At 51.5% G+C, this 27,480-nt stretch overlaps 1 protein-coding gene across 5 annotated transcripts in view; it reads right to left on the bottom strand.

The window, feature by feature from the left end:
* Nucleotides 1–14,665, bottom strand: part of PAX2 (paired box 2) — a 73,070-nt gene extending 58,405 nt beyond the window's left edge. For 2 of the 5 annotated variants that reach the window (XM_030452916.1, XM_030452917.1), the window contains exons 1-3: nt 14,456–14,665; nt 10,403–10,571; nt 9,361–9,558 (exon numbers count right to left, since the gene is read on the bottom strand). In XM_030452916.1, coding sequence (XP_030308776.1) covers nt 9,361–9,558; nt 10,403–10,571; nt 14,456–14,498 — 410 coding nt within the window. In that variant the 5' untranslated portion in view covers nt 14,499–14,665. The remainder of the gene's footprint in view (nt 1–9,360; nt 9,559–10,402; nt 10,572–14,455) is intronic. The other 3 variants (XM_030452919.1, XM_030452920.1, XM_030452918.1) reach the window with 2 other exon arrangements.
* Between the last annotated feature and the right edge of the window lie 12,815 nt (nt 14,666–27,480).

Here is a 27,480-nt window from a genome sequence, read left to right as displayed (position 1 = left end):
CCAGCCAAACTGCCCTGGAATGAGGGGTGGGACCCTGCCTGGCAGATATGTTAGGGTTTCTTTCATGACCTTATTGTCTGGTTCAGTCTCTGCTTTGCCTTTTCATACGTGGACAACCTGGGATCCATCTGCCTTCCGAGACACGGGCACCACGACCCCCTCAACCCAAACACAGTGCTGGGCATCCTGAGCAGGGCTGGCAGCTATTGGTGATGCAGTTTGCCTCCCAACCAGAGATGGAGGTGTAACCCTGTGCCTTGGACCCTGCAAAGGTGGGAGGGTGCTTATCTTGGAAAGAAGAGGAACAGTTTTGACATGGAGTCAAAGGAATAAAAACTAAATTGGCCCCCAAGAGAGAGCAATTAATAGAGGCAAGCTCCAGCGTATCTGTGTGTGTGTGCATGGCTGTGTTCCCCCCATGCCCCCCAGAAGCCTGGGGAACAATATGCTGTGCAGATTTTAGAAATGCTCCAGGAGCTGCAGAGCTGGGGGATGACAGCAGTGAGAGAAATGCCCGACTTGTGTTTCTCCTAGAGCAGAGACAAGGCACCAGAACCTCCCTGGCTGCACACCGAGGTGTGGGCAACTGTCTCATGCACAGCCTTTTCTGGGGAGCGTATCTGTGAGCTCACTCACAGTCTGTTAGCTCAGGCCTTTTGGCACATCACTCTTTCTCCTCTCTGTCAAAACTGGTACACACATAAATCCCAAGCCAGACAGAGGACAAAGGAATATCCTTCCATCCTTCCATCCTTCCCTGGCCGCAGCAAACTCCTGCGTGTGCTTCCTCCAGCCCACCAGCATTTGGCGTCAGTGTCTACGTGCCTGCCCAGAGATCCATGCTCCCTGCCACATCCTGATCAGCTCACATGGAGTGTCCAGCCACCAGCCCATTTTGATAGGGGTACCTATCTGCATTCTGCTCACAGGCCCCATATAAACGTCCCATAAAACACCTGCAGTATAACTCAGCGTTTTCCTTCCCCATACCCACCTCTGAACACACAACTTCTCAGCTTTGCCAGCTGTAGGTGTAAACACACCCCCTACACCACTCCTGCCTCATGACTGCTCAGTATCTCCATGGACAGGGGAATTCTGTCCATCTCTCCCACCCCCTTAGTGCATAGGTTCTGCCATCCCCTCTCCTGGGGCTCCAGGATTGAGCCATTGTGTTGTACATTTCCCAGCGACAAGGGGTCTAGTTACAGGGTTATTGATTGGTTTTCATGCAGACAGATGGATCTGCCTTTGGTCTCCCCACCAAAATCCACCTCTGTATGGGCTGATTGTCACTGTTCCAGGGATAGGATTTCACCAGGAGACCACCCTCCATGCAAACATCCTTCACCCAGGCCACGGATGGTAATAAATGGAGTCAGGCTGAGCCATAATAAAAGCAATTGAGTGGGTTACCTGTGCAGACATGAGATTTATACCTCCTCATATTTGATGTGATTGTTTTATTGAGTTCTCAGTGCAGTTAGGATGCCGTTTATTTATTTATTTATATGCCTACTTATCGGGGGAAGGGGGGAAGCTGTCACAGCCCAGCTGGTGTTCAGCCTCTGTCTTGTCAGACGGGAGCCCCAAGAAGAGGGCTCTCCACTTTTGCTCTGCCTTTTACCCAGACTTGGGCTCAGTGGGCAAGCCCTGAACCAGACATCTCCTTCCCTCCAGCAGACAAAGATGTTTGTTTTGGGATCCCTGAAACCTTGAGGATGGTCTGAATTATGAGCCCAGCCAAAGCTGAGGGGATGGCATGAAGAGAGACGTGTGTCTCTCCTGGGCTTTCTGAAATAACCTCCCGAAAGGAATCCCTGTTTGCACAAACCGTGCCTGGTTTGTGCTGCCATCCAGGCACAGAGCCTCTTTATGCTGCTGCAGGAGACACAGGGAGCACCCGCACCACTCCTGGCTCTGTCATCACGTGGAAGCGTTCAGAAATATTAGCAGGTGCAAATTGATTGGAAATGAATATTTCCAAGTGCACTCTGAGGAGTTTGGAAACCGAGCGATTAGATTTGTGATTTTCAGCTGAGTAGATAGCCCTGTAAGTGCTTCAAAATCAGCTCTCAGTTACTGGCACTAGAGAAAATAGGAGGCTGGTGCTGAGTATCATGCTGCCTGGTATTTCATCACGAGCCTAACGGTGTTTGTTGTGGGTTCTCCAGCTCCTCTAGTCAAGTGATAGCATGAGAATTTCAGTTCTCATTTAATTAAGTATGTTTCCAGTGCTTGTGGGGCTTGAAAGGGGGCCTGTTGGCTCTCTGAAGACTCAAAGGACTGCATTGTTTAGGTGTTTTTAAAGTCATTTAATGGGAGTCAGATATCCAAATCCCTTTAAAAATTTAGAGGAGGAAAGAGACAACAAGTAAAAACAAACCCACGTTGTATCACAAGTGCTGATGATTTTTATGCCCATTGCATGAGTTAGGCTCTGCCTTGGCATTTTGAAGCAGTGGGGACTGGCAAATGTGGCCGTGTGTCTATCAGCTCCAGCCCATTAATTGGGATTACGGTGGGAAAAAATCCTTATTCCTTTCCAGTTTAAAGAATGGTTGCTTGGGAGAAAAATTCAAACCTTCCTGACACTTTCAGGAGTAGTCATCATCATCATCATCAGAGCCATCTCCAGGCAGATGGGATTTCCTAAAGCATCTGATGTTAGCTGCACGGACATCAGGCTGATGTCAGATGCTTGTAAGCATCGAGATCCCTCAGTATTTTGCTGATTTTAAGCAGTGAGCCTAAACTTCATTTAAATTTCAACCTGCTTTAATTAAAGAGAACGACAAGTTCACCTAAGTGAAGCTCAGCCTTATTCAAGTGTTCTGAAGCATACCTTTTTATTTGGGTAATATGGGAATCCTCTGTCTGACTGGGCTTTAGAATTAGAGTCAGGTTTTGTGGGATATTTTGTACACTGCTGAAGGCATGACTTTGTTTTGTGCCCTCATACCATAAAGGACCTGTCTGACCTGCTAGAACATTCTCTATCTTTTTAGCCAACACAAAATTATTTCTTGCTGTATATTTGATTGTTCTGAATACCACCCAGTTACATATATTCCAAGAAACCAGGAACTCCTACAAGATGCAGTTCCACAACTTAATGGACCTCCCTATCAGGAGATTACTTCTGCTACCACTTAAATGTTTCCTTTCTTATTTCCCTCCCTTCATTTCTGGGTGTACTGCTTTGTTTAAACATGAATAATTCCTCTCCTCTTGGAGGGACTGTGCCCTTCAGAACACTGCATTGTTCTCGCCACTTCGTCACTGCTTGGCCAAGCCACTTATATTTTCTCCTCTTTTCTCCCAAAGTCAAATGAGTTTTTTCACATAATAGTGATTACGGTAAATGAGGTTTAGCTCTATAAGACTCATTCACCCAGCACTGAAATTAAGCTACCTCTATAGCAGAATGCAGCCATCAGTCACTAGATGCAAAAGCTTGAAAATGTTTAACTTCCAACTAAAAAAATCAAGCTTTCTGTACGTCTGTACAAAAAGGAAGGGCTGGGATTTTTAGGTGATGAAGAGACCAATGTGGTTCTGAACTTTGAGGTTCACAGAACAAGGAGCTCAAAACTTCCCAGGCACAACCAATTTGACTTGCTAACTGCAGCTGCTGAGCTCATATCTCTGCAATATGAAAATCAGAAAAAATGTGGCTAGCTCATTGTAGCTCCCACCACGCAACCTTTCTGTGGCCAGATATGAGGAATAAGACAAAGAGAAATGCTGTGAGCATTCATTTACTCTTTCAGCTGCAGTAACATTGTCTGTAACCTCTGCTTTATGAGCCTGTCCTTTATTTGTGATGATAAAAAGAAGATAATGCTAGGTTAGTGTCTGATGGAAAAGGATCTGAATTTAAAGGAGTGTATTCCTTGTAATGAAGCCCTGAGTGACCCGACCACATTCGTTACTCCTCTGACAGCAGCTGACAGTAGAAGTCCTCTACCTTGAGAGCAACCCCTGATGCAGGACACTGCATCCAAACCTTAGATTCAGCATCGGCAAAGTCAGAGGGTCCCTGTTAGGATCCCAGGTTCCTTCTGTGGGCAGCAGAAGTGCCAGGTTACCAGAGCTGGTGGGTTACCAGACCCAGCTGGGCTGGGTGCTGTCGGACAAGTGTCCTTTGCACCAAGGCATTGTCAAGGCTAATCCGGCCCACACAGACACTCTAATCCTTGGCCCCTCCACTGGGAGGACTGCCACGTGGCTCCTGCACACTGGTGGTGGCAGTGGGTCTGTGTGACACACACCCTTGCCAGTTAGACCCTGCCATTCCCCCTCTGGACACTGCAGACCCTGCAGTACTCGGGGTGGCTATGCACAAGCTGCCATTACAGATCCTCTGTGCTCTTCCACCTTCTCCCTAGACTCATTACCATGCCAGCTTGGTTCGGAGGGAAAGACAGGGAGAGTTTCACCACCAGTGACTTTGGCCAGGGTGTCCTTTGGGGAAATTCTCAAGCGAAGCCAGCAAGAGTGACTCAGAAAGCGCTGTTTGCATAACATTGATTTCTTCCGCCTGTGACACAGCCCCTGCCCGAGCACGGCTGCCTTTGGCCAGGCTCAGGTCTTTGTCTGGAGATGTTATGTTTGCCTCCATGGAGATTCAGTTCGATCCTATCTCCCTCGTGTGGGCTAAAGCCCCTGCTGATGTTAAGCGGTCTAGCACCGGTTTTGAACCTTTTCCTTTCCTAGGTCTTGAACTCCATGGGAATTTTTTTGTGAGAAATCACACTGAGCTCACAAAGGTAGCTAAATGCTGTTTGTTTCATTTCACAGACAGTACAGCAGCCTCCTAAGGAGTCCGTGTGACCTGCCCAAGATCAACCAGACAGTTCATGGCAGATCTGGTAAGAGAATCTCATCTCATGATACACTGTTCTTTGCTCTAAACCACAGGCCTGCCCCTGGCTGCTGAAATTGGCCACGTGCTCAATAATGTTTCGATGAACAAGTATATTTCACTGGTCACTATAGCCTTGAATCAACGTTTGTGTCTTTTCACATGTATTTTTAAAAGCACGTTGTTATTTGGGGCTTTAGGTAGGAATCATTAGGCAGTTGTTCTGTAATGAAACAGAAATCATCTGCCCCAACCCAGCGCTTAACGCTGGAAATCAGTGTACACCCAGTACCTAAGAGAAGGTTGGAAAAAACCTCTAGTGTCTGGAGTGAGATAATATATCCCCTGAGCTCTGTTCTCTGCCTTGGGGCAATGGTCAGGTCTGCTCTGGGGAGCCCAAGGTCCAAAGTGTATCCCAAATGCCGAGTGAACTTGGCGCCGCTTTGGCTTTGGTTTGCCTTGGAGATGAAATAACTGGGAGCCCCTAGTACTGAACTCAGCCACGGGAGAGCTGGGGCAGAGGGACAAATTGTGGGGAGGTTGTTTTGCTTTGCCTTCCTGGAGCTGTGAGGAATTCATTAACCCGAGAGGAGCAGTAAATAATGCTTAAACTACAATGTCCATTGCATCACCTGCTGCGCAACTGCGGGTGTGTGTCCGTGATGTGCTCCGTCCTGTTCCTGCTAAAGTACATTGTCTAATTTAAAACATTTTTCTGGGGTGATTATTATCTCATGAAACCTGTGTTCTTAGGCTAACTGTACGTGCCGCAAAACAAAAGAAAAATGCTCATTAACATCTGCCCCCAAGTTCAGACTTGGGAGGCTGCTGGGAGGCTCATGGCAGAGCCTCGGTCTCGTTGAAATATTCTAACTTGAGTGACCAAAGATAACTCATTTATAGTCATATGACGGATGGAAAAATTCGGGGCTGGTGGGGTGCTCAAGAAGCAAGGAGCTCAAGTGATTTAAAGTGAGCATTAATTGCTTGCTGAGGAATTAAAAGCCTGCGTCTCCGTTGCATGCACGGTGTACATGTGTGTTTTCACACGTGTGTGTGGAGGTATCTGTATGTATGTGCACTGCACACATGCAGTGGGTTTACCCCAGGGAGTACCTGATGTGTGAAGCAGGAGCAGGAAAGCTCCCAGTATAGAGAGAACTGCTCTGTCTCCCCCCTGTCAGTTCTGGTGCGCCTGGCTTACCAACTAGCATGCTCTCTAGACTTCTTTTTTAATCATAAATAAAGGAAAACTACCAGATAGCAGAAGACTTAATTTTTTTCCTGAATCCTGAAGAGGTACTTAAGTCACATATTTCACCAGTTTGCGTCTTGCTTTTATCTGCATGAGTTTGGTCTGGACAAGGTCCTGATAAACCTCAGCACTGAGTAACGCGTTGTCCCGAACTCCTCCTGGTACTCTCAGAACAGTGCTGAGAGATCAGTGCAACCCAGCATTCAGATATCACAAAAAATAATTACTGGAAAACAGATTTCTTTAAAGGGTTTTAGGGGGACTCTAAAAATGGAATTGAAGACGCGTTGGTTTGTAGTCCCTCACCTGAAAGCCTTTTTTTTAATGTTAAACTAATCCCCGGAAAGAAAGAAAATAGAATGTAATTAAAACATTTTCAGAAAATCTTAGAAAACTAAAATTAGGGTTTTTTTCCCCACATACAAGGAGATGTCCATTTTGAAGTGCAGTATTCACAGTCTTTCTGGGGATATAGATAACTTCTCCTATTTCTGTAAACGCCTCATTTATAGTCTCAGGATGTTAAACCTCTCCTGGATGTCCCTCTCATAGTTCTAGACATTGGGCCAGCGCAGATTTTGCTTTGAAAACTCCCCATTTTGCAAAAATACAATGAAAGGTATTTCTAGAAGGTTGGTCTTAAAAACTGCATCTGTCTGAATCTGCTGGGAGTGTTAGAACAGCCCCAGTTTGTGAGCGTACCGCAGGTCAGGGATGTGCTGTGTGTAAGGGACTGACCCAGTTCTCTGCCTGTATTTTGACAACGAGGGAGAGAAAAATGTGTATTTAAATTGTAAACTCAATCCTCTCTTTGTGCTGTGTGAGTTCTGTGAGCTGCAGTCACTAAAGCCACGGGGCTGATGAAGCTCACCCTCATCTCCGCGGCACCAGGATCAGGCCCTTATGTTCTCACTATTTCCTCCTATTCTGCTGCAATTCTTTTTATTCCCAGTTGTCTGTCCTATTCTTCCAAATTTCATGACCTCTGATATGATGGGCTCACTTCCTCACAGATGTGAGTGTTGGAGAGCCCCGTACGAAGGTGAACGGTGAGAAGTTGGAGCTGAATTTTTAAAAGAAATGGGGGAAAGACTTGATCATATGAAGCCCAAATGCTCTGGTGCCTTGGTGGCTCTGCACTAAAATGCTGTTGCAGTAGGAATCAAATGTGGTGGGGCACAGCTGAGCCTCTTTAATACAATAATACTTAGATGATTCTTATTATTATAATACTTAAATCTACGTGGCAGTGGTCCTTCCCAAAGCCTCTTAGAGGGACAATCTAACCAACATGGGTTCCCACCTCCTTCTGAGGAGGATCAGTCTTCATCTCCAGGGTGAGGAAACTGAGGTACCAACCCTCCCAAAGCCCTGCTGCTGCAAACTGGTAGCAAGGTGGGAGCCAAACCCGGTGCCAAACATCCTTCTGCCCGGGACATTGCACCTGGGGCAGGCCTGGGGCTGAGCCCACGGGGAGGTTTGGTTTGGGTCTGACACCCCTCGAGCTGTCTGGGGGGTGCATATGTGTGGGGTGCCTGGGTGCTGTTCCTCCAGAGAGCCCCCTCCTCTCAGGTCCTGCACCAGGAGCTGGATTCCTCCCAGGGAGAGCTGGCTGTCCTTCTGCAGCTGCCTTTGTGAGGTGTCTGAATGTCAAACTGTTATTATTTCAGTACCTGACTGAGAGAGTAACAGAGACCTGGAGGTTTTTTAGGAGGGTGTATAATTAGCCGATCAGTATTATGTTACCCTGTTCATAACTTAATAACCATTTTAATACAGATGGCACACACAGGGATAATTTCCTAGGGTAGCCTAGCAGTATATTACAGAGACAGTGTGTCTGAGGGAATCTTTCTTAGCCAAGGTACATTCCAGTAGCTAATTCTACCTGCTGTTTTCAAGATGATTTGGGATAATTCCATATCATTTGCAAAATATTAAAACCCATTTATATAGAATGCCAGATTTAGAAATACACAGGCTGAGTTATTGGACATGTTTTGATAAATCTGCCATGAAAAGCGCAAGACAAAAAAGACCACTGCCTTCTCCCTGCTCTTTATTTTTTGATTCCCTTGCTATAAAAACGAAAGCAAAGCAAAAACAAACAAACAACAACAAAAAAACCACAAAACAAGCAAACAAAAAATACCTGGCTAAACTTGCTATATATCAAAAGAGCCAATATACTGACTGGTGGGGTTTGGGCTATGAGGACAGTACAGGAGCCTGCAGGTATATTTACATTTATTCGTGTGGGCAATGCTGTATATTTTGGATTGCCTGCAAAATTCCATGGGGTCTTACTCTGTCACTGAGGTGTTCTGTGCCTGCCTATGTCCCCTTGGCAAATACCCCCGGGTTTCCCAGTTCCTAGAGACTGTGTTTCTGTGGGCAGAGCCGAGCTGTCTGCACACAGATGACACTGAAACAGCCTGGTTACTTTTCCCTCGGTGTCTGAGGGTGCTGTGCCCTGCCGAAGTGTGAAGGGGGAGATCTGGTGTGTTGCGCTGGGATGTGAACAGTACAAGGGCTTTGCAGTGTGTTAGTACTTGATTACACCTATCACCGGCCTTTTTCTCCTGCATCGATCCTTTTTCTTTCTTTTTTTTTTTTTTTTTTTTTTTTCCCTGTCATACAGTTATTTTTGCCACCTCCAACCTCAGACCAAACCCGACTCCCTCTATCAACAAAAGTCGCACCCTAGCATCTGGGGGCGGAGATGATAGGAGGAGGGGGGAACGGTTCGATCCTGCTGCCCCCCAGCCCCTGCTGCCCCCCAGCCCCTGCCGCAGAGGGTCCGGGACAGCGCTCCCCAGCCATGGGCAGGCAGAGGCTGAGCCTTTCCTGCGGGATGCGCGATGCGGAGCTGCCCGGGGAGCGGAGCGGAGGGAAGGGCATCCCTGCCCGGCACTGCGCGGAGCCCGCCTCGCCCGCGGACGCGGCAGCTTTTCGTCTCAGAGCCCCGATAGACCCCGGGGAAGCTTGGCGGTCATGTACACCCCGCGAAGGGGATCGGAGGGAGAGGGGAAATCACCCCTGGGCCCCAGCATCCCACAAACCTTGCAGCACCGCTCGGCATCTGCTCAGCGGCAGCCCCGGGGTTGGGCTCGGGGGATCCCGGCTGTGGGCCGTGGGCTGCGGCAGGCTGGGTCTGACCCGGCCCGAGAAGGATCGGGACATTTGTGGGGTTCAGTGGGGCCGGACAGAGGCGATGGGGCCGCGAGGTTGCTCTTACCTGTTTATGGAGGAGACGCTGGGAACCGTGTCATTGTCGCAGATGCCCTCGGCCAGTAGCCTGTCCCGGATCTCCCAGGCGAACATGGTCGGGTTTTGTCTCTTGTACTCGGCGATTTTATCCACTACTTTGGGGGTCGCCACTTTGGGTTTGGAGCCGCCGATCACGCCGGGTTTGATGCTCCCCGTCTCATAATACCTGCACAAAGGAGGGTCAGTGTCCTGCCGCGGTGCCCGGCACAGCCCCCAGCCCCTCATCACCCTGCAGCCCCCCGCGGGCCCCGGCCCGCTGCAGCGGTTCGGCTGCGGCATGGATCGGCTCGGTGGGGCGCCCTTTCTCGCTCACGCTCTGCTTTTGTTTTTGTTTTTTTTTTCCTTTTCCTTTTCCCCCCCCCCCCTTTTTTTTTTCTCCTTTCTTTTTCCCTTTTTTTGTTTTGTTTTGGGTTTTTGTGTGTGTGTGTGTGAGAAGCGAGGGGCTCTGGGCTCTTCGCTGCCTCCCCCATGCCCCCCTCCACACACTCTCCCGGCCGGCGCTGCGGGACTGGGGGTTCGGGAGGGCAGGGGCACCCCCCACCTGACCTCTGGGGGTATTTCACACCGCGTTTGGCCGCTATCGGCTACCCGGGGTATTTATTTATTTCCCCCTCCGTTTGTTTATTTACCCGGATTGTTGCGAGTCGGGGGGTTATTTCTGGTTGTTTGGGGGGTTTGCTGTTTTGGTTTTGTTGTTTTTGCGTTTTTGGTGTTGTTTTTTGTTTTGGGGTTGTTTGTTTTTTTTTCCTGTTGTTGTCGTTGTTGGGTTTGGGTTTTTTTTGTTTTGTTTTGTTTTTCTCTTTCCCGCCCCCCTCCACCCTCGCAAATCGTTTGTCTTCCCAGGAGTTTGGAAACACGGCCGGGGGGCTGGGGGGAGCCGGCTGGAGGAGGGGGCTCGGCTGGGTTGCACGGGGAGAGCCCGGTTCGAGCGGGAGCTGACACTGGAGCGGGACAGGGGGATGCACCGTGACCACCCCAGGGGAGAGGGAAGGAGCTATCCCTTTCCTTACCTGCCCAGGATCTTGCTGACACAACCGTGGCTGACCCGCAGCTGCCTGGAAATGTCACAGGGTCGCACCCCCTGGTGAGCCAGCTCCACTATCCTTTGTCTCACCACGTCAGGTAGGGGCCTGCCGTTCACAAACACCCCCCCGAGCTGGTTCACACCCCCGTGCCCTGCTGGGGAAAGAGAAATAAAAAAAAAAAAAAAGAAACACAACCCACGCACACCAGAAAGACACCGTTAGTCGCGGGTTCTTGGCCACTCGTACAGCAGCAACATCTCCAGTCATTACAGATGGATGGAGGGGATGGCGAGGGGTCGGGAGGGGGGCAAGGCGTGGGAGAGAGAAGAGGAAAAAAGGAGAAAGAGAAAAAGAAAGGGGGGGGGGGGGAGGAATGAAAACGAGTGAGGGGGAAAAAAAAGATAACGAGGGAAAGGAAAAGGAAAAAAAAATATAACGAGAGAAAGAAAAAAAGAGACAAGGAAAGATACAGAGAGAATAAAAGATAAAGATAGAAAAGGAAAGAAAGGTGAAAAAGATCAGGAGAGAGAAGAAGAAATAAAGAAGGAAAAAATAAAGAAAGATAAGGAAACGGAAGAAAGAAAGAGACAGGAGGAGAGGCAGGGAGGAAGGCGAAGGCAGAGTGGATTTTCCCGAGGCGGAGGCTCGCCGAGGACTGTCCCCCTCGATCTCCGTCTCCCTCCCCGGGCCGGGGAGCACATCTCCCTCCCGCCCTCCCCTCCCGACACGCCGACCCGGCGGGTCCTCGGGGCCATTGTGGTGGGTGGGTGGGCGAGGATGAATGCGAAGCCCGCTCCGGCCCCTCTGCCCGGAGTTGGGGAGAGATGCGCTCCCGAACTCCCGAGCTCGGCTGCCGAGCAGCTCCGGGCCGACCCTGCCGCAGTTCTCCTTCTCTCTGCTCTTGGGTTTTTCCTCTTTCCTTTAATTTTCCTTCCACGATTTTCTATCACATTGTCAATTACGGTTCCTGGCCAACCCCGCCCTCCCTCACCCCGCGGCGTGTCCCCCATGCAATGCGTCCGCTCCCGTTATTTTCGGATGCGAGCTGAAGGGGATTCAGAGAGGAAAAAGAGAAAGGGAAAGAAATGCAGTGAGGAAAAGGGGGGGGGGGAGAAAGAAATAAAATATTTTATGTCCCGCGGTCAGTGTTCGTTTACAGACAGACTCTCTCTCTCCTCAGATTTCGATCTTTGAAGGAAAAATCCTCCGGTAAGGGGGGAAATATATATATATATATATATATATATATATATATATATATATCTAACCGGCTTGTACAGTTCTGTTTTTTTCCCCACACCAGTGTAATTCAGAGGGAACTTAAAACGCTCCGTTTTCCTCTGTTCCCCCTTTCCACGCCGTCTCTCGGATAAGATTGCTAGGATGGCTTTTTCCCTATCTTTCTCCCTTTCGAGGAATAACTTGGAATAAAAATAAACATGCACCTGCTAAGGAGGGGCAGGAGACACAGAGTGACGGGAAATAATCTCAGCAAGACAGGCGGTGGTCAGCCGCCTGCTCCCGGGGTGGGCTGCCCGGAGCCGGGAGCGGTTCCCTCTGGCTGCCGGGGCAGAGCTCTGCTACCTGCGTGTCTCTATCTCCGGAATACCCAGTGATAGAGCTGTGGAGTGCACACTGTATTAAACCTTTCCTTTAGCAAAGCCCTAACCTCCTGTATCTTCCTCGCCGAGAGATCTTAGTTCGTTTTGCAGTTTACTGAAAAATGATCTGTTTGTGTTTTCGCTGGGGTTTTTTTTGTTGTTGTTGTGGTTCTTTTTTATTATTATTATTTTTTTTTCCCCTGCTTCTGACACTGACTTATTGGCTCTGAACTTAGTGGAAACTCTCATTGCCCTGCGATCGATCCAAGTCCTTTCGCACAAATAGAGTTTTTTCCATCTCCCCCACCCCTTCACTAACACCTCCACATCCCTCCCCGCCGCCTCGGCCAGGGCGCCGGCTGGCTTCCCCGGCCCTTCCCCGAGGAGACGGGCTTGTTTGTTGCATTCTTTTGTTAGCCTTCCTCGAAAAATATTTCGGGGTTCAGAGGGGAGGGGCGGTGTATTTATCTTCCCCAATAAACCCCGCGGGTCTCTGTTGCCGTGTGTTTTCTTCAATTGTTCAGCATCCCTCCCGCACATGTTGCCTCTAAAGTTACAAGACAGCAATTTCTTCGGCAACTCCATGATAAATAATTCAAGGCACCTTTTATAACTCGCATTACCGAGTATTAAAAGGCAACAGATGCAAAAAAGATTAAAAATTAATAATTCAAATTATCGCGGACGGGTATTTTTTTCACGAGTTTGTTTTGCCTCTGCCCCTGCTTTTGTAAGGTGATTTCTCTCGGAGCAGGGAGATATTTACGTGTATTTATCCGCAGATAAATGCCGGAGCCTGTGCATTCAATCACCCGGCGAGTCGTGCAGCTTTCGTAAGGATCGTGTTTTGCTGTCTCTGTGCGGCAGCAGCCCGTGCCCGTGGCTGTTCATGGCTTACACGTATCTAGGTCTGTAGCTCTAGAAATACATTTTAGGCAACAAACCAAATGCTGATTTTTAAAAAAAAAAAATTTCCTAATTTTGCAAAACTCACTGGAGGGAGGTTTTTTTTCTTAGGAAAAAAAAAAAAAAATTCATGGGCAGCGAAATGTCTCTGCGGGCTGCGGGCATGCTCCGTGCCGTACCGCGGGCACAGCCGCTGCCATCGCCTCTCGGAGACGTTCGCAGCGTTGAAGAATTAAAATAATAATTATATATATATATATATAACGCCCAAGACACGGACTATTTACAGTTAAAGGCGTTCGAAAATTTAACCCTGCATTTTAAGCCAATGCATCTTCGAAATCATTCCAGTGGAAGCAGGCAGGAAGCTACCTACATCCCCGTTTGGGGCTCTCCTCATGCTCATGGGACTGTGTTTCTGCGCCCTCGTTCTCAACGCAAAATTGGGGTTTTAATAATTTATTTTTTTTTTTAACTCTGAGTGTTTCTATTTTGTCTCTTTTGGGTTTGTTTATATGCAGCGGGCAGGGCGTGTCCTCAAAAGTTTCGGTGTCAAAAGTTACAAATTGCTCTTAATTATTCATTTCCTGACTCGAGATGCTCTCAATCCAGGCTTCCTATTCGTATTATTTTTTTTCTTTCTTTCTTTCTTTGGAATCTCTTAATTATTTTCCCTTCGCGCAGTGAAATTAAAATCCCTGAAAATACCTTCTGACAGTCCCTGGTAAAAGGCTCTTTTGGCTTTCCTCCGTCCCCCCTCTTCTAAAGAGGCTCTTTAAAGTGAAAATACATCGCTAAGGCACTCTCCTCCATGCCAGAGATGCATTTAAAATAAACACCGGGGATCTAGTAAATAAACCAGGAATGATCGCGACTTCTTGGGAGCCTTCGAAGCTGCCAGATCTGCCGGCCATACAGATTGTCCTATTTTATTTTATTCTTTTCCCGCAGTCCAACCTTTCACCAAAACGAACAAAAACCAAAACACAGAACTGCCACCGACCAAACAGCCATCAGTTTGAAACTGGCGTCTCCCCTCTCTTGCAGCTGAAATCCCAAATCAAAGCAAACAAGATCAGGTGGCGGGGGGAACTGGGGGAACTGGGGGGCAGGGACAGGGACAGGGCCCGGCCTGGGGAGCTGAGATGAGTCGGAATAAACTCACGTTCGCCTGCGGGGCGATGGGGCAAGTGGAGGGGAGGTCTGGTTCGGGGTGTGCGCGCACAGCAAGCGGCACAGGCACAGCCGCACGGAGCCCCCAGCCCCCCGGGACGGGGGTCCTGGCCCCCGCCCCGCCACCAGCAACTATCTCTGAGCCCCTCCGGGCCCAGGGCTGCCCGGAACCCTCGCTCCGGTGTCCGTCCTGCCTTCGGAACGCTGCTCTGAGCAAGGTTTTGTCCAGGGGAGGGGAGGCTGGCGGTGAAAGGATGTAGCCGGAGGGGGATCAGGTGAGGAGGAATGGTTGGGGAAGGAGGAATGGAAGGATGAGAAAGAGAGAGAGCATCGGGAGGAGCCGGGCTCCAGTACTCACGGTGCATTGCTGAGAAGGGGTCTGCCTTGCAGTGCATATCCATGGGGAGGCAAAGGAAGGGGAAGAAATCGGCTGAAGCCGCCGTGTCGCCTCTAAAACTCAACTTCAGGACTTAGGGGAGAAAAAAAATAACAAAAAAAAAAAAAGAAAAAAAGAAAAAAAAAAAAAAAAAAACCAACCAAAACACGAAAACAAAAAAACCAAAGCAAACAAACATAAAAATTAAAAATAAAATTTCAAAATTAAAAAAAAAAAAAAAAAAAAAAAAGCGGAGAGGAGGGGATCGGCGGGGTGCGCTGGCCCCCCTGCCCGACCGAGTGGGGTGCGAAGTACTTTCCGGGGGGCTGTGGGGGGCCGGTGCGGCGGAGTCAGCAGCGCCGGTGTGAGCGGGGGGCTGGCGGCGCCGGGGGGCAGGCGGGTGTCATGGCTGGGGGGCTCCGAGCATCCCCGGGATGCGGCGAGGAGGGGGTGCCGGAGCAAGGTGCGACCAGGCGGCAGAAGGCGCAGGAGGACGCGGCTCTCCCTCCTCCTCCTCCTCCTCCGGCGGTCCGGGGTTAGTTCATTTAAGTTCAAAGCGGAGTAGCAATCCCCGGGAAAGCTGCGGGCGGGCGCGCCCCCTCCTCTCTCTCTCTCGGCCGGGCGGAGGATCCGGCACCCGGCGGACTTTTCGCCCGAGGTGGGAAGTGGTTGCGAGGAGCCGGGGCCGGAGACTGGAGCCTCCGCTCCCGGTGTGTGTCTCTCTAAAAGCCGCAGCGCCCTCAGCCCCCCGCCCGCCTCCCCGGAGATGGATGACTTGTCAGACAAAGGCAATAGATTCCGACACTCTCTGATTCGCCAGCGCGCCGAGCCGAGCGCGGCCAGGAGAGGAGAGAGGGGAGAGGAGAGGAGAGAGGAGAGGAAAAGAGAAGAGGAGGGTCGGGCCGGCCAGCAGCAGGGGGGGGGCTGCAGCCTGTGGGACCCGGCACAGGGGGAGCCCCGGCCCTGCTCTCCGGAGCGCCCCGGGACTGGCCCTGGGGGGGGAGGACACCCCAGCCCTGCTTTGTTGTCACTTGCGGCTCTGGGTCCTCAACTCCCGTATTTATTTGAGACAGGCACGCACACGGGGGTTGGTGGTTTCGTCTCCCTTCTCACGCCCAACGCGGGGTTTTTTTGTGGTGGTTTGTTTTTTGTTTTTTTTTTTCTTTTTTCCAGGGGAGTTTATTCGGGGTGAAGCAGGCCGGGGGGGGTGGGGGTTCGGTACACACCAGGGCTGGACTGGGGGGTGGCTGGGGGCGGGATAATAAGAGAGAAAGGAGGTGAGGAAAGAAAGATAAAGGGAGCAGGAGAGCGATCAAGAGAGCAGAGAGATACAGAGGGAAAGATGTAAGCAAGAAAAGGAAAAAAAAAAAAATGAAGTGAGGGAGACTGAAAGAAAGAAGGAAATAGCTTCCTGCTCCTCTCCGAGCCAGGAGGCTGGGCCCACTTCAGGCACTGAAAAGTTTCCCCTCACCGCATTTGGGGAAATACCAGCAAAGCACATCCCGCTCCCCACACTGCCTCCGCGCCTTTCTTTTTAGTGCTCGTATGGGATGTCAGAATTATTTCAGAAACAAGTCTACGGCTAAAAGAGACGTGGCTTTGACCTAGCCGAGCAACAACAGAGGGCAAGGGAGAAACTCCTTCCCGGAGTAATAACTGGGGGTAAAAATGCAAGGTAGAGATTGCCATGAGCTCAGTTTTCATTTTCAGACATTATCGTTACCTGAATATATACTTCCTGCAGCCGCTCTTTTCCTCCTTCATCCTGCCCCATCCCTCACGAAGCATCCTCTTTGTTTTCTAACTGCTTTAAGTAAAGAATCTCCGAGAGATCTTTATGAAATATTTTCCACTGTCTCATAAATCATTTTGGCACTTCAGCTGATGTTTTATCTTTCTCTCCCCCCCCTACCCTCCCCACTCTCTCTCTGTTTCCCTTGTGTGCAAAAAGAGTGGCTTGGAAAAAAGAATTTTTTTTTCTTTTCTTTTTTTTCTTTCTCCTTTTTTTGCCACCACCGCCTCTTTCCCACAGAGCCAGCGCTCGGCCCCCGGGGCTGCGCTGCGGGGGTCGCGGTGGGCACAGCTGGCGGGCAGCCCCCCGCACGGGATGCGTGTCCCGACGGAGGGTCGGGGGGGGACTCCGCGCTGCCCGCTCCGCACCCGCGGCCACTGCCCCGGCCTAGGGGTGAAGCTCCCCCTCCTCCTCCTCCTCTCCGCACGGGGAACTCCCGAAGTTTCTGAGCGTCGGGCAGCCCCTCCGCCGGGCCGGGAGTGTCCCCCTCGCCGCCCCATGCCCACCCTCCGCATCCCTTTATCAGCCGCTCCCCCCGCCCGCCCCGGGGGGAGGAGGGGGCTGCAGGCGCAGGTGCGGGGGGCGGCAGCGCTCCCCGCCGCGGCCCCTAGATGGTGCCCGCCGGTCGGCTTGGTGGCTGCGGGAGGGGCGGCGGGAGCGGGTCGGACCGGAGCGGTCCCCGGACCCAAACACGCACCCGCTGGCGGGGGACCGGAGGTTACGGATCCCCCTACTCCCCCCTCCCAGCGCCTCCGCTCTCCGGGAACTTCCTGGTCTCCTCCCTTCATTATCGCTTGGGGAGTTCATTTTTTCTCTCCCAGAGATGCTCTGGGCCTTTATCACTGTGATAACAGCTTGGTGGAGGGGCCGGGGCGTCGGGACCCCAATGCTACCAAGAATAATGTATTTTGTAGTAATTTCTCCACTCTCCTATTGCTGCTCCCCCATCTCAGAGAGGAGAAAGACGGTAATAAGAGACTGGAGAAAGAGATCCTGAGCCCTCTGCAAAACGGAGCCTGGGTCCCACGGCCGGGAGGTGGCCCGTGTGGAGGGACCTGATACTGTCAAAATAAAGCTGCCTGATCGGAAAGGAGAGGAGGGAAGGGAAAAGAGAAGGAAAAAAATGTAAAACAGAAGAAACTATAAAAGAAAATAATAAGAAGGAAAAATTTCCCCGCCTGCTGTCCCCTTCCCCCACCACACATACCACAATGTCACCTGGTGCCCCTTCCCACACCAGACTTCCTGGAAGAATTGCTTTGTCAACAATTAAATCCAACCAACAATTTCTGTCTGCCCAGATAGAAAACACCGGCCTGTCCCCGGGACTGGGCACGGCATGTGTCCTCAGGGGCCGAGACCACTGCTCTCTCCCCACTCCCACGGCTCGGCACGCATTTCCCCAGCCTGATGCCCCCTCACCAGCCCTGGGGGCTTTTTCTCCCCGTCCCACTTCAAATGAGCCTTTCCTTTCCTTTCCTTTCCTTTCCTTTCCTTTCCTTTCCTTTCCTTTCCTTTCCTTTCCTTTCCTTTCCTTTCCTTTCCTTTCTTTCCTTCCTTTCCTTTCCTTTCCTTTCCTTTCCTTTCCTTTCCTTTCCTTTCCTTTCCTTTCCTTTCCTTTCCTTTCCTTTCCTTTCCTTTCCTTTCCTTTCCTTGTCTCGCATCCTTTCTTCCTCCCTTTTCTTTTATTTCTTTTTCTCAAAGAGGATCTCAAAGAGGATCTGAGGATCTCTTCCTACTTCGTCAACCCACCCGCCCTCCACCCCTCAGCTAGAAACATTTACACTTCAAAAGAGGCGCCCGCCTCTCTGCGGAAATTTCAAGAAAAATAAACTTTTGGGGGGAGCTGCGGTGATGCCTATCTTTCGATCTGCTTCATTAGCCGCCTGTCCCCAGCTGATCAGCCAGAAATCTTCTCCATCGATCCTATTTCCCACCTCCAACCCCAATACACATGACGGCGAGGGGCCGGTCAGCCGCCTCCGGACTTGTTTCTCCTTCTCCCTTGGCTTCGCCAGCTCCTCAGCCTTGTTTGCAGAGCCAGGATTTGCGCCCACCTCGTCTCCCAGTTCCTACACTGGAAACCAGTGAGAGGCGACCCATGATTGGCGGGACAGCCGGCTCTGGGGGACACAAATTCAGTGTTTGCACTGCCTTGGGATGCTGCCCGCTCCTCGCCGCCCGTTTCCTCCCATAGCCAAGGGATTTCAACAAACGCCTTGGTATTCTGGAGGTGGTGCTGCCCAGCATCAGGTCGATTCATCTAGAGGCTAAATCTGCGCTGCCCTTCTATATCGTTTTTGGGGGCTGTTTTTTTGGGAGGGCTTTTTTTTGGAGTTGTTTTTTTTTCCTTACCTGCCACAACTAGTTTAATCTCGCCCTGGAAAGCCGGAGGTGAAATCTCTGTTGTTCTGATAATGAACACCACCACCAGAAAACGCGGGGATGTGAACATCTGAGGGGCAGAGTCAGCGTGTGTATGAGAGGGGGTTTAAGAGAAGGGATGCTTTGATTGAGAAAAACCTTTCCCGGTGACTTTTGGGGTGCCTTTGTCTGAGGACAGTGTGATTTCTGTTCTGAGGAGACATCCCTCTGCGTCTCCCCGGGAAGCACTCGGGGGAAAGGGCTCTCCAGCCCAGGGACACCCGCAGCCCTTCTCTGTAGGGGTTCTGGGGTCCCATCTTCCCCAGGACGCGGGGGGGAAAGGGCGATGGGGCAGCAGCGTGGAGAGGTGGGAGAGGGTTCAAAGCTGCCTGAGAGGTTATCCCCGGGCCAAGCAGGGCAAGGGATGCACAGAGGAGGCCTTGCTGCCCTTCTCTGCTCTCCCAGGCGCTAGAGAGGTTGCTCTTGCTGGCCGAGTTTAACAAATAAAGGCAAAGTTAGGTTTTTAAAGGAACAATTAATAAGAAAGAGGGAGTGAAAAGAATAAAAGACCCTCATCCTTCCCCTCCCCCTGTGTCTCCGAGCCCCTCTCCCCCTCTCTCTCCCTCTAAGCACCTCTGGTCACGTTGGAGGATGAGTTTTTGGAGAGCTTCTGGTACAATATGGAGCACCACGGGCTGCAATTTCACACTCCACAGCACATTTCCCCTAAAGCTACTTTCTTTTTTTTTTTTTTTTTTCTTTTTTTTTCCCCTCATCTAAGACCCCCTCATGTCTCCCCCTCTCTCTTTCTCTCGCTCTTTTGTGAGCCATGGGTGGGTTGCATGTCTGGGGGGCGCCGGGGCCGCTCGGACGGGCCCTGCCAGCGGGGCGGGTGCGTGTGTGCGCCGGGGGGCCGCGCTCCCCCCCTTCGCCCTGCCTGCTGCTGGCTTTTCCCTTCTCTGCATTTGTTTGCCCTGAATGGTAATAGCCCACGTGTGCTGCTCTTTATTCAGTCACCGCCACTTTAACCTCTCCTCTTTACAAGAGAGCGTTTGCCACAAAAACGAGACAAGCCGGAGACCTTTTACAGCCTCATTGAGGGAAAAAAAAAAAAAAAAAAAAAAAAAAAGTAGAAAAAGGAAAAAAAAAAGAGGGAAGAAAGGGAAAAAGAAAAGAAAAAAAAAAAGAAAGAGTTGGTGGGGGGGAAGCCAACAATATGAAGAGACACTTCTGCAACAAAGCGCACCGGGCCGGCCGGAGCTGGGGCGAGTCTCCAAGCCTCTCGGGCCACAGATATAGGGGGAGGGGGGCGGCCTGGCTGCCTGCAGCCCCCTCCTGTCCCCCTCCCCAGGCAGGAGCGGGCGCACGGCTCCCGGACCGCCCCTTCCCGGGGTTCCCCAGCCACGCACCCGGCTGCGGGTGGGGACCCCGGGTCTGGCTCCTGCCGAACCCCTCGCCACAAGCCCCTGCTGCTCCGTCTCCCGGAGCCCCTCTGCTCCTCTGCTTGCTGCTCTGTCTCTGCCTGGGGGTGGGGGTTAGGCCGGGGGGTCCGTGCTGCCCCTCTGACCCAAAGGAGCTGGCCCAGATGTGAACCCTCCTGTCCCTCCTCGTGGCACTGCCGAGGCTCAGCTGCCTCTTCTCTTCGCCCTGGGCTGCTGCTGGGGGAGAGGCGTGGGAGCCCCCCTCTGCTACCTCCTCCCCCCACACTGGAGATGTCTTTTTTTTTTTTTTTTTTTTTTTTTTTTTTTTTGTCCTCCTCTAATTTCTCCATAAAACTCCCGATGAGTGAATTAGACGCTTATTAAAGTCTCCTTTTAATCAGCAGTAATGGGAGACCCTCCCTCCCTCTCGCTGCCCGTCCAAGGTTAGTTTGCCTCCGGGCCATTTGCAAATGTTAGGATTTACAGTTATCACACGCAAAAACATTTATATAACCCCTAACTATAATACACCCATAAAAACGGGGAGGGAGAGAAAACTGCTGCGGATCAGCGAAAAAACCCTATGGCTTGCCCATTAAAGTCCCCAGAAAGGGTAATTCCAGCAGTCAGAGGGGCCAAAGTGTGGTAATGAGTGCCTGGGATTCGCAGCTCCAAAAACGAAGGCACAAAGAGACCTGCGGGGCAGAGAGGGGCGGCCGCAGCGCTCGGCTCCCTCGGCGGGGAAGTTCTGAGTTCTTCGCACATGCATTAGACAGTGATAGATACCCCTCGAGACTTTACTTCTTCTTTCCTTTCTCCCCCCGTCTCTCCTCCCCTATTTCACTATTTCTTCCTGTCTTCTATTCCGTCTCTTTTTCTCTCTTTCTTTCTTTCTTCCATTTATTTTCTTTCTCTTTCTTCTTTCTTTCTTTCTTTTCTTTCTTCTTTCTTTCTTTCTTTCTTTCTTTCTTTCTTTCTTTCTTTCTTTTCTTTCTTTCTTTCTTTCTTTCTTTCTTTCTTTCTTTCTTTCTTTCTTTCTTTCTTTCTTTCTTCTCTTTCTCTCTTTCTCTCTTTCTTCTTTCTTCTTTCTCTCTTTCTCTCTTTCTTCTTCTCTTTCTTTCTTTCTCTCTTTCTCTCTTTCTCTCTTTCTCTCTTTCTCTCTTTCTCTCTTTCTCTTTCTCTCTTTCTCTCTTTCTCTCTCTCTCTCTTTCTCTCTCTCTCTCTCTCTCTCTCTTTTTCTTCCTTTCTCTCTCTCTTTCTCTCTTTTCTCTTCTCTTCTCTTCTCTTCTCTTCTCTTCTCTTTCTCTTCTCTTCTCTTCTCTTCTCTTTCTCTCCCTTTCCTTCCCTTTCCCTTTCCTTTCCTTTCCTTTCCTTTCCTTTCCTTTCCTTTCCTTTCCTTCCTTTCCTTTCCTTTCCTTTCCTTTCCTTTCCTTTCCTTTCCTTTCCTTTCCTTTCCTTTCCTTTCCTTTCCTTTCCTTTCCTTTCCTTTCCTTTCCTTTCCTTTCCTTTTCCTTTTCCTTTCCTTTCCTTTCTTTTCCTTTTCCTTTTCCTTTCTCATTTTCTTCCTTTCTCTCCCATACTCTCTCCCTTTCTCCCCCTTCCCTCTCCGTCTTCCTTTCCCTCTCCCGTCTCCTTCTCCTCCCCAGCCAAGCTCACCCCGCACAATTTCCCTGCACACCCGCACTCCCCTCCCCACAGAAAGTTCCCCACTCGCGTTCCTGGCGGTGCCTCCCCAGGCCCCGGGTGAGCTCGGCCTCTGCCACCGCTTCCTTCCTTTCCAGGGGGCTGCAGGAGGAGCTGGCCCGGGCGGGCAGGCGGCTTTCCAGCTCTTCACAAAGGCTGGGAAAGCACCAACAAAGGGCCTGGCGCGGGCTCTCCGCCCGGTGCGGGAGCCGCAGGTGAGGGACGGGTCATTCCCGGCCGGGCACAGGGGGTCCCGGCGGCGTTCTCCGGGGTTGAGGGAAAAACTAGTGCTGAGTTGGTGGGAAAACTTTCTCCTTCTCATTCCCTCTTTCTGGGGACACCGGACGGTTTCAACTCTGTCCTCCGCCGGTCCCCTTGGCTCAGGGGATCTGGGTCCCTGCCCTCCGCCACAGCCCAAGTTCGGCGGCTCATTAAAAAGAGTGGCAGGAGCGTCATTCCTCTTTAACACCAGCTGTTAATGGCCTCGGAGCTGGGTGCGACTGAGCAGGGAGACAGAGCGAGAGGCAGGGGAATGAAGTGTGCAGAGGCTGAGGGAAGGGGGGTCTGAGTGCGGTGGAAGGAGAGAAGAGAGTAAAAGAGGGAGAGAAAGGGAGGGAGAGGAGAACAGGAAAGAGAGAAAGGGAGGAAAAGAATAGAAGAGAGAGAGAAAGGGAGTGAGAGAAAAAGAGAATAAAAGAGGGAGTGAAAGGGAGAATTTCAACTTAAAAAGAGGAGCTGGAAGGTGGAGGGGGCGGGGAAGGACTGGACTGTGAGCCGATACCAGCTCTCCCCTCCAGCTCCCCTGGCAGGCTCGGGAGTGGACGGAGCAGCCGTGCGGGAGCGAGCGGAGCCGGTTCGGAGGGACAAAAACTCTCCCTAGCTGCTGAGTGCTTTTCCTAGCTGCCTGTTTTGCCTTCTCCGCTCCCTTCTCTCCTGCCTCTCCGCTCTGAGGTTTGCAGCCCAAACGTCACCAATCAATACGAGCCCGGCTGCGGGGGTGCGTGTGTGCGTGTGCGTGTGCGTGTGTGAGCGCGTTGATTTGATCCCGACCTGCTGGACTTCCAAAATCTGCCGCTTCCGACTCCCTCCTAGCCTGTAAGTTCAGAATTACAACCTTCTACATCTATGCAAACTTTTGTTTATCGGAGAATTCCTTTTCTCTAGGAGAAAGAGGGATTGTCGCCATGTGGCCAGCTAATTTCTGACACACGGGGGGTTTTACCCCACCCCCAGCGTGTGTGTGGGGGGGAATATCTCCCGTTGATCTCTTGGAACTGTGCACAATCCATACCTTTGCAAATGTATAGGCAGTGTGATTTCTGCGAGGCAGTTTTCCAGAGTTAGGAGAGGTGGTTGCATTCTGCTAAATGGATCCTTTGTGGTGAGTGCAGATTTATGCCCAGTTTTGATTTATAATTAAATTAGCTTCTAATTTGCAATATGTGTGCCTGTGTTTAAGATGTATCTAATCTGTGAAACTGAGGACGGGGGGCACTTTAAATGAAAATCTACCTTTCGCCTCGAGGGTTTCTTTCTGAAGAGATAGCCGGGAGGGCAGCGTGCAGCAGGAAAACGGGGCTGTAATTTCCATTAGGAGATGTCAATCAATCCTTCTTTTCAATACATCAATTAATAAATCCGATTGGAGCTGCGGGCTGCTCCCCCCCCCCCCCACACACACACACACCCCGGGCACTCTTTCTGTCCGGATGGGGAAGTGTGAGGGGAAGACAAACTTTGGCATCAGGGAAGTCCCCGCAGGCAGCGTCCGGCCCGGCCCGGCCCGCCCCCCCCTCATCCTTCCACACCCCCTCCGCCTCCTCCGGCCCAGCTCTGGGTTCGGGAACGGGTCCAACCCCGGTCCGGACCGGCCTGGCGCTGTGCGATTCTCTGCCCATCGGTTCTGGGGGTCTGGCAGAGCGACAGAAGCACAAGCTGGGGAGACATGGGCTATGTTTTCACCCCGGGGGTGTGCACAAGCGATTAGAGCCGGGCCCGAGACCCCCCGTCTGAGCTGATTTATATTTAGGCTTCACTTATTTAAACGACACCCCCGCCCCCTCCGTCCCACCCCACGCAGATCCAGCCCGGACTATGAACATCATCAGGGTTTTTTTTTGTTGGTTTGGTTTTTTGTTTGTTTTGTTCGGTTATGTTCCACCGGCACCGCCACACCGAGCTTTCATTTTTCACAATTAAAAAGGGGCCGGGATGGTGGGGAACTCCTCCAGCCTGACAGCTTGTCCTAACTCTGCTGTTAGCGTGTGCTTTGCACCTGCAAATTAGCGAGGAAATGAGGGGGGGGGAAGGGGATTTCTTTATTACTATTGTTTGTTTTAAACGGGCAAATATAGGAATTCCACCGTCTCTGCCTAGTTCAGTAATGACACCGATTCTCCTTTTTTTCCAGTGGCGCTGGTAGGTGGCCGGGGGGGCCCAGGGAGCCCGTGTCCGCCCAGGTAGGGGCGGACAGGGATGTGGAGCGGGCCGGCTTCGGGACAGGGCGGCACCGAGGTCTTCCCGTTGCCCTTAGAGCTCCACTGGGTCAGCAAACCCGGACCAAGAGCACGAGTTCCGTGTGCCGCCCGTCCCCGCCAGCGCACACACCGGGTGGTATGGAAACCCGGCTAAAGAAAGGGGTGATCTCCCTCACCCCCCCGAGCGGTGTGAGAAAAGAAGCTTAGAGGAAGGGAGAACACCCCCAAACGACTGCGTAGCCATCGCCACCACCAAGCCTGTCCGTTTGATTTGAAAACAGCACCATAAGGAGCACACTGACACTGAACGCCGTCTCCTCAGCTTCCCTTTTTTCACACCCACCCCAACCACGCGGGTTTTTACCCTGCTGTCGGTGTGGATTGCAGGGCACAAGTAGCTTTTGCATGTCCCCAGCCATCGGAATAAAGCTGGGTAAAGAGAGGGAGCGGGACCCCGGGCAGCCGGGTCTGGGCTTGGGGAAGGGAAGGAAAGAAGTGAAGAGAGAGAAATTGAGAGAGAGTCTCCCAGGCAGCTTGATCCCATTAGCTCCGTCCTTGGGTTGCATATTTATACGGTCTAGGAGGTGAACAGATGGACTATCAATTTAATTCCATCTTCAACACCATCAGAGATTGATTTTCTACTCGCTTTTAATTTTGCCATAATTAATTAGATCATTACAACTGTTTTCTATTGATCTCCCTATTTAAACCTCAGATGCAAAGGGACTTGGGCAGATCCTTTAAAAACACAGAAGGGAAAAGAAACAGAGGGCTTGCAAACTTTCTGGAGGTTTGTTTTTTTGTTGTTTGGTTTGCTTTTGTTTGGTTGGGATTTTTTGGTGGTTTTTTTTTTTCCAGCTTCGATTTAGAGGATTTTTGGTGCAGAACAGCGAAAAAACAAATACAAAAACCCAAAACACAATGTTGTGGCCTTTTTTTTTTAGGGAGCTTTTTTCGTTGCCTTGATATTTGTTCTTTATGTTTTGGTGAACCCGTGTCTTGTCGGTATTAAATATACAAACATATATAATAGATTTAATTGGTTCGATGATGAAAATACACGCTCGCACGTCTGTGTCTGTGCGTATTTGCGCGCACACAACGTGTTTAATCTTAGGCTGCGCGGAGGTGATGCACAAACGATGCACAAACATTTGTACACGGGCAGATCTCTCGGCAGAAAAGAGATGAGGGTTTCTGCAGAGCGGGTGTTTTTCATTGCCCGGATTACGCGTCTCGGCTTCTGCACCTGCCTCCCTCTCTGGACAGGGGATATTTCACCCTGCGGCTGCCCCAGAAATCACAAAAGGGGACCCGGAGCTGGCAGCCCCACTCCCCACCGCCCTCCGGAACCTTTTCTCCCGAGCCTCCCCCGGCAGCAGCTCGGCTCTGCGCTGCCAGCCGGCGAGGTTTGCATTTTAAACCTCCCTTTAGGTTTCTGTCCTTTTTTTTTTTTTTTGTCCTCTTTCCTTCCTTTCTCCCCTCCCCCCCTTCCATTAAAAAAAAAAAAAAAATCCCTAAATTAAAAGCTGGGTTTCTCTACCCAATTTGAAGGAATCAAACCGCCTTAATTTCTGTGCTTTTGCCGCGAGCGGCAGCGCCGGGGATAACCCGGCTCCTCTCTTCTGGGCTGTGTTTGAAGCTTTGTTTGCAAATCATAAAATTGACGGCGGGGGAAAAGAGAGGGGTGATCCGGAGACCTGTCCGCCGGCGGGGCAGGTTTCGGGGGGCGCACATCCCCCGTCCCCGTCCCCGGGGGGGACCCGCCGAGCCCTCGGGGGGGGCCCGAGGCGGGGACAGTGCCGGTCCAGAGGTACCACAGAGAGCCAAGTTTCACGGGGTGAGAGGGAGAGTCTGTCGGGGGGAGAGTTTAGGCGATGCCCTGAACTTTCTAGGGACAGAAGAGAACTCCGGGAATGGGGGGCGTCGCCCAAACCGGCGGTAAAATGGGCCGGGGGCTGAGAGGGGGCGGCGGGGGCTTGTCCGGCCGGGGGGATGGAATCTACTCGCGTTAGGGAAAGGAGAGGGTGAGGAGGTGAGATGTTAGTAAAGAGGGGATCTGTGGAGGAGAGGCGGGGTGTGTGTGGAGCAGAGCAGAGGCAGGCTGCCTCCTGCCAAAGGAGGGAGTTGGGGGTGACGGTCTCATCCCTCCCTGCTGAATATTCAGCGCCCCCCCGCCCCCCTTACCTGCTCTCCCTGAGCTCTGAGCCATGGCTCCGCTGCCTAATGGCCCGTCTCCCCGGGACGGCTGCAAACCAGCAGATCCGCCGCGGCCTTTTCTTCGCTTCTCTCCTCCCCGCTTGGGTGTCTTGCTTTCCCCCGCTGACTTTCGAGATCTAGGCGCAACCACCCAAAACTAAACGGTTTAGATAACAACACACACACACACACACACACACCAGAGCACCACCACCACCACCAAAAAAAAAAAAAAAAAAAAAAAAAAAAAAATGCAGCCACAGAGAAAGAAACGCCGCTCTACTGAGCCGGGACAGGCTAAAAGGAGGGGAAAATAAATAACAACCAAAGCAAACGCAGCTCTGCTGCTGCTGCTGCTGCTGCTCCTGCGTATAAAAGTGGAGAGGGACTCACCTGCTCTAGTGTAGCAGGGCTGTGCAGCCGGGGAGGAAAGGAAAGGGGCTGGGGGAGCCCGGGGGGTATTTCTCCTACGGGGGGAGCAGCTCCTGGACTTTGAATATGCTTCCCCGTGCCCCCCTTCCGCAAACTGGCTACCTGTAGGGAAGTCTTGTTGGAACAGCAGATTAATTTGTTGTCTTATTACCATAAAAATGTGCTGGGAAAGGGGCTGGCAGGGAGAGGGGGGACGCGGGACAGAGGAGGAACTTCCTTCAAGTTGCAAGGGAGGCGGTGGGCTCTGCCTGCGGGGGTCGGGGCAGGTGGGGAGACCCTTGCGGTGCCACAGCCCCCCAGGAGCTGCCCACGCTCAGCCTGGGGGCTCGGGCAGCTCCAGGTGGGGTCGAGGGTGGTGGTGGGGGAGAGACAGGGACTCCGCTGTGTAGATTTTGGAGGCGGCAGGAGGCAGAGCGGTGGGGACTGCCCTTGGGAGCGCCTGGCTTTGTGTCTGTTTGCCCGTTCGACCCGCCAGCTAGCCCTCCAGAGAGTTGTCTGCCCACTCGTCTTTCCCTTCCTCCCACCGCCGTGTTTTGGTAAAGATTTCATGACTGAAAATAAATAATAAATAAAACAAAGCTGCAAAGGAAAGAAGAAAAATCCCCAGTGCTAAAGACATCACTGAGCGAATATTTT

This window comes from Calypte anna, chromosome 6, assembly GCF_003957555.1.
Source record: "Calypte anna isolate BGI_N300 chromosome 6, bCalAnn1_v1.p, whole genome shotgun sequence".
NCBI classification, from domain to species: Eukaryota; Metazoa; Chordata; class Aves; order Apodiformes; family Trochilidae; genus Calypte; species Calypte anna.
The sequence above is the reverse complement of the archived record's forward strand: the minus strand, read 5'-3'. Positions and strand labels throughout refer to the sequence as shown.